This window comes from Gallinula chloropus, assembly GCF_964237585.1.
Source record: "Gallinula chloropus genome assembly, chromosome: 32".
Taxonomy (NCBI): Eukaryota; Metazoa; Chordata; class Aves; order Gruiformes; family Rallidae; genus Gallinula; species Gallinula chloropus.
Window position 1 is genome coordinate 334,877 of NC_140117.1, and position 12,587 is coordinate 347,463.

Genomic DNA, 12,587 nt, shown 5'->3' on the forward strand with positions numbered 1-12,587 from the left:
CCAGCCACAATAAGATGGTCAAACAGCCGGTGTGCGGATGCTTTTAGGCATCAAAGGTAAACTAAGGATATTTAGCGATAAGATGGGTTATCAGAACTCGTTATAATCACTGACCAATCAGTGGGGTGTGAACAGTGTGTGTAACCAAGTAGCAGTTTTTCAGCTTGCCGCGTTTGCAGTAACAAATGTCTCTAATCTGTGGGATTTCACCCAATAAACGGCTTCACCTGGAATTCATATCGAATTGGGTGTTGCTCTCTGCTGGTCTCCACAGGGGTTGAGCACAGAAATAGTGGGGGACATGGAGAGACAGGAAAGCCTTTGACACGGTTTCTCACAGCATTCTGACTGAGAAACTGGCTGCCACATCAGGAGGAGTGATCTCCAGTCTGTCTGCCGCTGGGATAAAGCTGATGTGCTTGACATCAGCGCGTTGTTTGTGCTCCAGGGCCTCAAATCCCAGCCCTTAATGGGAAACTTGGAAAGGATCCAATGCTTTCTTCATCCTGCTGAGTCACAGAGCTCATTTTCTTGCTGTGAGAAGATTCCCTTCTCCAGGGCGTTTAGAGCATTTCCCTGCGTTTCGAGCTGATACGGGATTTGGGATAAGTCCTGGAGAGGGGCCGTGGGGCAGAGCAGGGGCTGCCCTGCTGACCTGTCTGCGGTCCTGTCCTGCCCTTGAGCACCAGTTTCTGGTTCCATCAGGGTGCTGGTGCAGGGGCTCTGGGGATTTCAGCCCTTCTTTGGGGGCAGGGGCAGCCCTTCTTTGCCAGATCCCCTCTGGGGTGGCTGTGACCCCCATCACCCTCCTCTACCTCCCTTCCCCTCCCTCCTCTCCAGTGTGGCAGCAGATGTGTCTCCCGGCGAGCCCCAGGGGCCTCCTGAGGTATTGGGTGACTCTCCATGTGCTCCAGCTGGGATCAGGTAGGGATCCTGCAGGGCTGGTGGGGGCTTTTGCCCACTCTGGGTGGGTGATGTGGGGCAGGGAGCTGCCATGGGGTGGGGGGAGCCCAGCCTGGAGCTTGGCCCTGCATAATTTAACTTTCCCTTGGCTGCTGTGGCTAGAGTGGGGCTGACTGGGTTCGAGTTTGTTTTCTGGACCAGGTCCTCGCCCCTGGGAAACCTCCATCTCCTTCCAGTCCTTCCACTCCTACTCCAGTTTCTCTGGGGTCTCTGGACCATGACAGGGCGAAGCAACACCTGCAGCATGGAGCGTGCCCAGCTCACACCAAGCTCAGCCCTGGCCTCCAATGTCCTCAATTAACGTAGGCACCATCTCCGTGTCTCTGTGTCCTTCTCCATGGCCAAGCTGACTTCACAGTGGTGGGACCAGACCACCCTCTCCGTGTCACCGTGGGGCAGGATGTTGTGCTGCCGTGTCACTTGTCCCCAGCAACGGATGCTCAGAGCTGGGACATCAGGTGGATCCGGCACAGGGTCTCTGAAACGGTGCACCAGTACCGACATGGGGAGGACGTGTTTGGGGAGCAGCTGGAGGAATATGTTGGGAGGACAGAGTTGCCCAGAGATGGTCTCTCCAGAGGAAGGCTGGACTTGCGAATCTCTGGGCTGAGACCCTCTGATGATGGTCTGTACGTCTGCACCGTGACTGACGGTGCCTCTTATGGAGAAGCTTTGGTGGATCTGGAGGTTTCAGGTTTGTGTCCGGTGCGGTGTCTGCAGGGGTGGTCGTGGTATTCTTGGGCTCATATGTCCCTCCCAGACCCATGTCCCATCCCTTGGTACCCCAGGAGAGCTGGCACCATGTCTGGAAGCCTTGGGGGGGGTGCAGACGATGCCTTGAAGTGCTGAATCTGGGCAGCTCAGTCTTGCTGTGCCGGGAGGTTTGGGGGGAGATCTGGGGCTGTTGGGCATCAACGATGGGTAGTTCCTGCACAGGTTGGGGTGGGTTTGGTGGGAGATGTGAGGGGTCTGCTATGGGATGCAGTGTTGGGCTTGGAACAGAGCCCATCCATCCCTGACACCAATCCTGGGCTCTTCCCCAGCCACAGGCTCTTGTCCCCAGCTCTCTCTGGAGAGGTACGAGGCCGGAGGCATCCGGGTGCTGTGTCGATCGGCCGGATGGTTCCCGCAACTGGAGGTGCTGTGGAAAGACCCCAACGGGCACCGTGTCCCCTCGGTCTCCCAGAGACGTTCCCCTGATGCCAGGGGCCTGTTTGACACCGAAGACGCCATCGTGGTGACAGGGACCAGAGATGGGAACTGGTCCTGTGTGGTCAGGAACAGCCGCCTGGACCAGGAGCAGGAGGCGTCCCTGCGCATCTCTGGTGAGACAGCTGCAGCCAGCCCCTGCGGCGCTGGAGCAGGGCGGGGGGTGGCTGCCTTGCTTGGAGCAGCTTTGGGCTGGGCCTGAGGTGCAGCGTGGGGGTGTGGGGCACGGAAGGACTCTGCCCCCTTGAGGTCAGGGCTTACAGGACAAGGGCTGGGAGGTGTGGGGCGGGGCTCTCTTGGTCCTTCTCCCCATGGACATGAGTGGAAATCGGTCCCTTTCCCTGTGGATCTGTTTGTTTCTCAGCTCCCTTTTTCCATGATGCCCGTCCCTGGATGGCCACTCTGGGCATGCTCCTCATACTCCTCACACTCTCTGTTGGGGTCCTTATCCTTGGAGCTTTTCTCTGGACAAGGAAAGGTACATTTGCCCCCGAAGGACATGTTGCCTTCATCAAAAGACTTTTTGGCAAGGACGGAAGGGAATGAGGACACAGTGGGGTGTGGGTGGAGAGGACAGGGAACATGGCCAGAGCTTCAGGCTGGTGGGAAGGTCCAAGAGACCCTCTTGAGTTGTGTCTCAAGGACAGCATCTCCTGTTCCACTTCCACCTCCAGCTCCTCCCTGTGGAACCCCTGCCCTTCTGCAGACCCTGCCCGCGCTCCACTCCTACCTGCCGCAGGAGCAGATGTCCCTCTTAGCCCTGCTCCAGCCCAACCTGCCCAGACAGAACAGGGCAGGACTCAATAAAGCTTTGTGGGTGAACATGGAGTCCGACCATGGGGACTCCTGGGGGGATTGTGCTGATTCCTGGCTGCTGCTGAAGGGGATTTTCTTGAAGGAGTGGTAGGAGCAAGAGCCTGGGGGCAGCTCCCGGCAGGGTGAGCACAGGGCGGGGGGTAGGATGCCGGGAACACTTCCAACTCTGGCCTCCCCTTCTCTTGGTTCTGGGGAGCCTCCACTCTGACAGCACCCCATATCCCTAGGATGCCCCAGCTCTGCATCCTTCTGCATGGTGCAGTCCTGTTGGGATCAAACCTGAGGTGTCTTTCCCTCCATTCCTTTCGAGCTGGGCACTCGGCACAGGTGGCACCTCGTGGCTGGGTTTAGGGCCTGGGCTCTGTGCATGAAAACCTCTTTGTACCAGAGTGGCTTTAGGGGCAGCAGAAGAGGAAAGTACTGAGCAGGGAAAGGATTTCCCCCACTGGGGCTCTGGGAAAGCGCTATTTACCAGTACTGACTGGGGTGGCTGCTGCTGTTGCTTCAGGGTTTGGTGCTCCAGTGGAGCTGTGGGCGGTGCGGTGGTGTAGGGGCAGGGTGGGTTTGGGTGAGGTGGGTTGGGATTTGTGTGGGGTTGGTTTGGTTGACCTGAGTTGAGCTGAGTTGACCAGTGTTGACCTGCTTTTACCTGCCTTGACAGGTGTTCAGGAGTGTTGAATTCAATTGAGGTGCCTTGGGATGACTTATTGTCTTGACTTGACTTGACTTGACTTGATATGGGATGGGCTGTGTTGAGATATGATAGGATGGAATTGGAAAAGATGCTGCTGGAAATGGCGTCAGGGGGTGGCTGAGCCCTCTATGGAATAGGAAGGAGCAGTGGACACAGGGGAACGCGTTGGGGCTGTGGTCACACTCAAGCCCTTTTAGGAGGGGAAACACCTCCTGGGTGCCAAACCTTGTGCGGTGCTGTTCCCCAGCACAGGCTGCCGGGAGAGGCGTCACTCCAGGAAAAGCCACATCCAGAACCGTCACCCAGGCGGGGAGGGGGTTGGGGTCCCTTTGTGCTCTTGTCCCTGGTTGCTGCTTAACGCTTTATTTTATGGGTCTGGACTTTGGTAGGAGGATGCAGAACTTCAGCTCCTTACCTTGGGTGGGGCCTCAAGTCCTGCCCAGAAACGGGAATTCTGGAACAGGACAAAGTTCAGGTTTCTTGAGAGCCTGGTGCAGGTGGCAGCCCGTGCCCAGCCAGTGAGTGACTTTTCTGGATAGATTTGGGATCACTCCTGGAGAGGGGCTGTGGGACAGAGCAGGGGCTGTCCCGGACACCCATCTGTGATCCCATCCTGCCCTGGAGCACAGGTTTCTTGCGCCATCAGGGTGCTGGTGCAGGGGCTTTGGGGATTTCAGAGCCTCTTTGGGGCAGGAGCAGCCCTTCTTCACCAGATTCCCTCTGGGGTGGCTGTGACTCCCATTGCCCTCCTCTACCCCCCTTCCCCTCCCTCCTTTCCAGCGTGGCTGCAGATGTGTCTCCTGGCGAGCCACAGGGACCTCCTGAGGTACTGGGTGACTCTCTACGTGCTCCAGCTGGGATTAGGTAGGGATCCTGCAAGGCTGGTGGGGGTTTTTGCCCTCTCTGGGTGGCACATATGGGGCAGGGAGCTGACCTCGGGCAGTGGGAGCCCAGCTCAGCAGCCCCCAGCAGCCCCCGTATGCTTTCACTTTCCCTTGGCTGCTGTGGCTTGTACAAGGGCTGGCTGGGGTGGGGGTTGTTTTCTGGAGCAGGTTCCCGCTCCTGGGAAACCTCCTTCTCATCCCAGTCCTCACACTCCTGCTCCAGTTTCTCCAGGGTCTCTGGACTATGGGAGGGCAAAGCAACACCCGTGGCATGGAGCGTGCCCAGCTCACGCCAAGCTCGGCCCTGGGCTGCAACACCCTCAACTAACGTAGGCACCATCTCTGTGTCTCTGTGTCCTTCTGCATTGCCAAGCTGACTTCACAGTGGTGGGACCAAGACGCCCTCTCCGTGTCACTGTGGGGCAGGACGTTGTGCTGCCGTGTCACTTGTCCCCAGCCATGGACGCTCAGAGCTGGGACATCAGGTGGATCCGGCACAGGGTCTCTGAAACGGTGCACCACTACCGACATGGGGAGGACGTGTCTGGGGAGCAGATGGAGGAATATGTTTGGAGGACAGAGCTGATCAGAGATGGTCTCTCCAGAGGCAGCCTGGACTTGCGAATCTCTGGGGTGAGACCCTCTGATGATGGTCAGTACGTCTGCACTGTGACAGATGGTGCCTCTTATGGAGAAGCTTTGGTGGAGCTGGAGGTGTCAGGTTTGTGTCTGGTGTTTGCAGGGGTGGTTGTGGTGCCCCTGGGCTCATGTGTCCCTCCCAGAACTGTGTCCCATCCCTTGGTGCCCCAGGGGAGCTGACACCATGTCTGGCAGCCATGGGAGTTGCAGGTGCTGCCTTAAGGTGCTGAATCTGGGCAGCTCAGTCTTGCTGTGCCGGGAAGTCTGGGGGGAGATCTGGGGCTGTTTGGCATCAATGCTGGGTGGTTCCTACACAGGTTGGAGTGGGTTTGGTGGGAGATGTGAGGGGTCTGCTATGGGATGCAGTGGTGACCTTGGAGCTGAGCCCATTCCCACCTGACCCCAACCCTGGTCTCTTCCCCAGCCACAGGCTCTGGCCCTCAGCTCTCTCTGGAGGGTTACAAGGCCGGAGGCATCCGGGTGCTGTGTCGATCGGCCGGATGGTTCCCGCAACCGGAGGTGCTGTGGAAAGACCCCAAAGGGCAACATGTCCCCTCGGTCTCCCAGAGACGTTCCCCTGATGCCAGGGGCCTGTTTGACACCGAAGACGCCATCGTGGTGACGGGGACCAGAGAGGGGATCTGGTCCTGTGTGGTCAGGAACCTTCGCCTGGCCCAGGAGCAGGAGGCGTCCCTGCGCATCTCCGGTGCGACGGCTGCAGCCAGCCCCTGCGGCGCTGGAGCAGGGCGGGGGGTGGCTGCCTTGCTTGGAGCAGCTTTGGGCTGGGCTTGGTTTGCAGTGTAGGGGTGTAGGGACATGGGAGGACTCTGTCCTCTTGATGTCAGGGCTTACAGGACAAGGGCTGGGAGGTGTGGGGCAGGGGTCTCTTAGTCCTTCTTCCCCATGGACATGAGTGTAAATCGGTCCCTTTCCCTGTGGATCTGTTTGTTTCTCAGCTCCCTTTTTCCATGATGCCCGTCCCTGGATGGCTGCTCTGGGAGTATTTGTCGCACTCTTTATTGGGTTCCTTGTCCTTGGAGCTTTTTTCTGGAAAAGGAAAGGTACGTTTTCCCCCTAAAGATGTGTTGCCTTCATCAAAAAGGGTTTTGGGCAAGGACAGAAGGGGATGAGGACACAGTGGGGTGTGGGTGGAGAGGACAGGGAGCACGGCCAGAGCACCTGGCTGGTGGGAAGGTCCCAGACCCCCTCTTGAGCTGTTCCTGCTGAGGATGCAAGCTGCTCTCCTGACCTCGTCTTCCTCTGGCTTTGCTTTTCAGCACTGCTGCTGTCCAGAAAACTTGGTGAGTCCTTCTGGCCCCTTCCCCCAGCAAAACCTCCTGGCACAGGAGCCCCTGGCAGGGGGGTTTCTGACATTGGGGCTGAGCTCCAGAGAGCCCGGGTGGGCTGGTGGGGATGGGCTGGCAGGGAGCCATTCCTGGGAGCGAGGCAGTCTGGTCCTACTCCTCAGAATGAAGGAGCTGGGGATCAGCCCGAGCTCTGTGTGCTCCTGCAGGATCAGCCCTTGGTTGAGTGTTGTTCACCTCTGTTCACACATTGCTTCTTGGTTTTGCTTTCCAGGGAAACGGGAAGCAGAACTGGGTGAGTCTGGTGGAAGGTGCCATTCCTGGGGCTTGGGGGGTTTTGCCCAAGCACTGATGGCTCCACATGGGCAGTTCTGGGATGACAAGATGTCCCACCTGATCAAACATTGCTTTCTCTTTGCTTTCCAGAGGACATAGATACAGCACTGGGTGAGTGTCTGTGATCTCAGGAGCAGCGTGGGAACCTGTCCCCAGTCACTCTGTGCTCAGCCCTATCGCTTCCTGCCCGTCCTCTCTATCTTGACATCCCTGGGTCTGGAAGTCCAAGGCAATGTGCCTGGGAGGGTGGGCAGCTTGGTGAGACCAGTGTGGGGATTGACCTTCTCCTCTTCCCAAGTATTCATCATACCAGTGTGGGACATGACCAGCATGGAGGGAGTAATTTCTGGGCTTTGGGGAGGCTTTCCCATTTCCCAAACCACAATTTGGGGTTTTCCCATGCTCTGCCTGCTCTTTTTTGGCAGTTCTGGGGTGACAGACTCTGGCCTCTGAACAAATAGTGCTTTCTTTTTTTTTCTTTTCAGATATGAGAGCTGCAGCACTGGGTGAGTGTCCATGAGCTCTAGCACAATGTGGGCCCTGTCCTGGGATCTCAGCACTCGTCTGTTTTCCTCCCTGCCCGTCCTCTCCGCCAAGGCATCCCTGGGTCTGGGAAAGCCCAAGGCCATGTGCCTGGGAGGGTGAGCAACTCTGAGAAAGCAGCGCAGGGATGGACCCTCTGCCCAGCCCAGAGCTGCTGGGAACCAGCTCTGTGATGTGGCCAGGCTGGAGGGGGCCATTCCTGGGCTTTGGGAGGCTTTTCTGAATTTCCAAATAAGGAATTTGGGATCTGCCTGAGCCTTTTTTTCATGAGCAGTTATGACTTGAAAATTTGTCTTACATGATCTAATACTGCATTTTCTTTGCTTTCCAGAGGAACAAGCTGCAATACTGGGTGAGTGTCTGTGAGCTGCAGCACAGCCTTGGGTCCTGTCCCAGTTGGTCCATGCTTGGCCCTGTCCTTCCTTACCCATTCTCTTCATCCCAGCATCCCTGAGGCTGGGAAAACCCAAGGCCATGTGCCTGGGAGGGTGGGCAGCTCAGGGAGACCAGTGCAGGGATGGACCATCTCTCCAGCCTTGAGTTGCTTGGGACCATCTGTGGGATGTGACCAGGCTGGCCAGAGCCATTCCTGGGGCTTGAAGGCATTTCTCAGTTCTTGCAAAAGAATTTCATGTTTCCCCAAGCTCTGAGTTCTTTTCATGAGTGGTGCTGACATGAAAATCTGTCCCACCATATCAGTTATGTCTTTGTTCTCTTTGCAGAGGAACAAGCTGCAGCAATGAGTGAGTGTCTCCTTTTTCTCTGGCATGGTGGTGGGTCTTCTCCCTGGAGCTCTGTGCTTGGACGTTTGTCTCCTTGCCCACCCTCTCCATCCCCCATCCCTGGGCCTGAGAAAGCCCAAGGCCATGTGCCTGGGAGGATGGACAGCTTGGTGAAGCCTCAAAAATCCAGAATCAAAACTCACTATCCTTGGTGTTTATTAAGCAGGTATCCTTTATTGCAGTGCTGGGCACACAGGGGATCGCTCTTTATGTGCATGCTGTTTAAAGCCACATTTTTCATGTTCATACAGATTAACTCTACATATTAATTATAATTTCTAAGAAAAGACAGTGTTATACAAATTATTTCCAGGAAGTCATTTACATTAACTACTCCCAGATAGAGCATGCTCAGTGACACTCAGGGGGTCTCCTGGTGATCTTCAGGGTTGAAGGCTCGACGTCTTCCTCTCTCTCAGCACCTGCTCCTTACGGTTTTCTCCAGTCTCAAAAACACATTCCTGCACAAACTAATTTGGAATCCCTTTTCACTGAAAGCAAGATGCACTCTGTCTCTTCATTGGTCATTGGTCTCATTATTTACTCCTTCCGTATCTTAACTTCTTTGTATTTAAGGCTGTTCCCCTGTTAGGGTTAAATTCTGTAGCTGCTCTAACAAACCACCTCACATGGCTACAGCCAGACTCTACTAAAATCCAAACCAGGCAAATACTGCCTGTTCTCAAAACACACAAATTCTCTTTATATTAAAGCTATATTAATTAATTGTCTCTTAAGATACATCATCATCAATCTACTCAGCATTAGTACATATCATTGAATCACAGGGAGGTCAGCATCAGGCCGGACCCTCTCTCCTACCCAGAGCTGCTTGGACTGGCTCTGGGATGTGCATAGCCTGATAGGGAACCATAAACAAGGTTTTGGGGTCATTTTTACTACACAGGAACAAACAATTTGGGGACTCTTTGAGCTCTGCCTGCCATTCATAAGGAGTTACAGGATAAAAATCTGTCCCACATGATCAAATAATGCTTTTCCTTGCTTTCCAGAGGAACGAGATGCAGCACTGGGTGAGTGTCAATGAGTTCCAAAACGCTGTGGGGTCTTGTCCCTGGGCATTCTGTGCTCAGCCCTTTCTCTCCCTGCCTGTCCTCTTCATCCCCCATCCCTGGGTCTGGGAATACCCAAGGCCATGTGCCTGGGAGGGTGGGCAGCCTGGGGAGACCAGCCAGGGACGGACATTCTCACCTGTCCAGGGGACATGGGCACCAGCTATGGAGCCTAACCAGGCTGTCGGGAGCAGTTTCTGGGGTTTGGGGTTGATTTTATAGCCCCCAAACAGAAATTTGGGGTCTGCCTGAGCTCTTCCTCCTCCTTCATTAGGAGTTATGACATACACACCTATCCCATATGATCAACTATTACTTTTTGCTTGTTTTTCCAGATGAACGAGATGCAGCTCTGAGTGAGTCTCCGAGAGCTCCAGCATGGCATGGGGTCCTTTTCCTGGGCGTTCTGTGCTTGGCCCTTTCCCTCCCTACCCGTCCTCTCCATCTGGCATCCCTGTGTCTGGGAAACCTCAAGGCCATGTGCCTGGGAGGATGGGTACCTCAGGGACGTGTCCTGTCTCCCCTCCCCAGACCCCTGTGAATGAGCCATGAGACATGACCACTGTGGAAAGAGACATTCCTTGGGGTTTAGGGTCCATTCCCGCCATAGACAAAGAAAATTGTGGATCATCACAAAGTGGTTTTGCTCCTGTTTTAGCAGCTGTGGGATGGTAAATTGTCCCTGATGATCTAATATTTCTTTTTCTGTTTGCTTCCCAGAGGAACGCGATGACTTACTGGGTGAGTGTCTGTGAGCTCTGGCACAGTGTGGGGTCCTGCACTGGCATCTCAGTGCTTGGACCTTTCCCTCTCTGTCCATGCTCTCCATCCCGGCATCCCTGGGGCTGGGAAATCCCAAGGCCTGTGCCCTGGAGGGTGGGCAGCTTGGGGAGACCAGTGCATGGACGGACCATCTTTCTGGCCCTAGGTTGCTTGGGACCATCTGTGGGATGTGACCAGGCTGACAGGGAGGCATTTCCAAAGTTTTGTGGTCCTTCCAACTACTCAGAAACAAGCAATTTGGAGTCTTCCTGAGCTCTATTGCCTATCCCTAAGCATTTATGTGATGAAAATCTGTCCCACCTGATCAAATATCTCTGTTTTCTTCTCAGAGGAACGAGCTGCAGCACTGAGTGAGTGTTCGTGAGCTCCAGCACAGTCTCGGGTCCTGTCCTGGGATCTTGTTGCTCGGCCCTTTCCCTCCTCGCCCGTTGTCTCCATTCCAGTATCCATGGGGCTGGGAAAGCCCAAGGCCATGTGCCTGGGAGGGTGGGCAGCTGGGGCAGACCAGCGTGGGGATGGACCCTCTGCCCTGACCAGAGCAGCTGAGGACCAGTTCTGGGATGTGACAAGCTCTCCTCTCTCCTTGTAGCGTGGAGAATGTTTCTGCTGACCCACACTCCAGGTAATTGGGATTTGTGTGCTGCTCTGGTTGGTTCTCTTCCTGTTCCTTGTGTGCAAGGGGCTGGCCAGTGGTTGGGACTGGCTGTGCATGGGTGTCTTGGGTGACTCCCCAACCCCGAGTGTGGCACTGGGCTGTTCCCCCACTGTGTTCTGGCATGTGCCACCCCTTGTGAGCTCCATCAGTGAGGCCAAAAAGGAGTCACCTCCCCCCTAACACCCTGGGCAGTGCCCAGACCCAGCCGCTACCTCCTCATCCTGCTCCTCCCTGCTGGGGCCTCAGCCCCACTGATGTCTGTTCCAATGGGACTGAGCTCATCTGGCTCTGGTCCCAGGATAAGATCTCTAGGAGGAATGAGATTCCACGTGTCCTGCCCTGCGGGGCAGATCCTGTCCCCAGGGGGGTGAAACCTGCCCAGCGCTGAGCTCTGCCCCTGATGCTCTGGCTCCTCCTGTCCCTGCAGATGTGGTGACCCTGGATCCCAACACAGCTCATCCTGAGCTTGTCCTGTCCAAGGATGGGAGAAGTGTGAGAAGGGGAAGAGAACCCCAGGACCGGCCTGACATCCCTCAGAGATTTACATCTTGGCCCTGTGTGCTGGGCCAGGAGGGGTTCAGTGAGGGGAGGCACTGCTGGGAGGTGGAGGTGAAGGGGGAGGTGGGAGGTGATTCAGGGTGGGCTCTGGGGGTGGCCAGGGACTCTGTGAAGAGGAAGGGGTATATGCACATGAGCCCTGAAGGAGGGATATGGGGGGTACAGCACTCCTACAGACAGTTTCAGTCTCTCACCTCTCCTCGCAAACACCTGTCCCTGTCCCGGGTCCCCAGCAGAGTCAGGGTCTGTCTGGACTGCCCACAGGGGCTGGTGACTTTCATCGATGGTCACAGTGGGGCCGAAATCTTCACCTTCCCACAAGCCTCATTCAATGGAGAGACCATCCGCCCATGGTTTTGGGTTGAGACAGAGGGAATCGAGCTGTGCCTCAGTGACAGCACCTCCTTCCCCACTTCCTTCCCCTTCCCATCCCTGCAGGGCCCCTTCCTTTCTGCAGACCCTGCCTGCACTCCTCTCCCTAGTGTCACAGGAGCAGATGTCCCTCTCAGCCCTGCCCTGGCCCATCCTGACCAGGCAGAGCAGGACGGGACTCAATAAAGCTTTGTGGGTGAACATGGAGTGTGGCCGTGAGGGTTCCTGGGGGGGTTGTGCCGATTTCTGGCTGCCGCTGCAGGGGATTTGCAGCAGGCTTGGAGCAGTGGTTGGAGCAGGAGCCTGGGGGCAGCTCCCAGCAGGGTGACCAGGGGTTGGAGGTGGGAGACACTCAGGGCAACTCAGGCCTCCCTTGTCTTGGTTCTCTGCCAGCACCCTGTGTCACTAGAACACCCGAGCTTTGCCGCATCCTTCCACACAGCGCCATCCTGTGAGGATCAAGCCTGAGGTGTGTTTCCTTCCTGCCCTTCCAAGATGGGCACTGGGTGCAGGCGGTGGCAGCTTGTGGCTGGTTTAGGGACTGGGCTCTGTGCACAAAAGCCTCTTTGTCCCAGAGCAGCTTCAGGGGCAGCAGAAGAGGAAAGTCCTGAGCGGGGACAGGATTTCCCCCCTGGGGCACTGGGAAAGCAATATTTACCAGTACTGATTGGTGTGGTTGCTGCTGACACTGCGGGGTTTAATACTACAGCAGACTTGGAGACTGTGGAGTGGTGTTGATGCATGTAGGTTGGGGGTGGTGTGCTTTGGTTTGTATTGTGTTTGGATGGGATGGAATTGGTGTGGTGGCTTAGCCCCAATCAGTGGCTGAACACCACACAATGGTTGCTCCCTCCTGAAGGAGAAACAGACAGAGTCTCTGTGGATTGGGATAAGGACAGTTTAAGGATAAAATCACTCTGAAAGAAGAACAGTAACAGATGTGGTGGTTTAGCCCTGGCTGGAGGCTAGACGCCCA

General features: G+C 55.9%; 1 protein-coding gene across 1 annotated transcript; it reads left to right on the forward strand.

Annotated features, from left to right (window-relative positions):
• Positions 1 to 37: 37 nt before the first annotated feature.
• Positions 38 to 11,797, forward strand: LOC311202911 (butyrophilin subfamily 1 member A1-like; the record flags this gene model as incomplete). Its single annotated transcript, XM_084277556.1, has 18 exons — positions 38 to 56; positions 1,310 to 1,657; positions 2,007 to 2,288; positions 2,537 to 2,650; positions 4,463 to 4,546; positions 6,162 to 6,266; positions 6,483 to 6,506; positions 6,784 to 6,804; positions 6,936 to 6,956; positions 7,331 to 7,351; positions 7,720 to 7,740; positions 8,111 to 8,131; positions 9,184 to 9,204; positions 9,579 to 9,599; positions 9,964 to 9,984; positions 10,356 to 10,376; positions 10,616 to 10,648; positions 11,109 to 11,797. 18 exons carry the CDS (start codon positions 38 to 40, stop codon positions 11,795 to 11,797), a joined length of 1,887 nt encoding a protein of 628 aa, XP_084133682.1.
• Between the last annotated feature and the right edge of the window lie 790 nt (positions 11,798 to 12,587).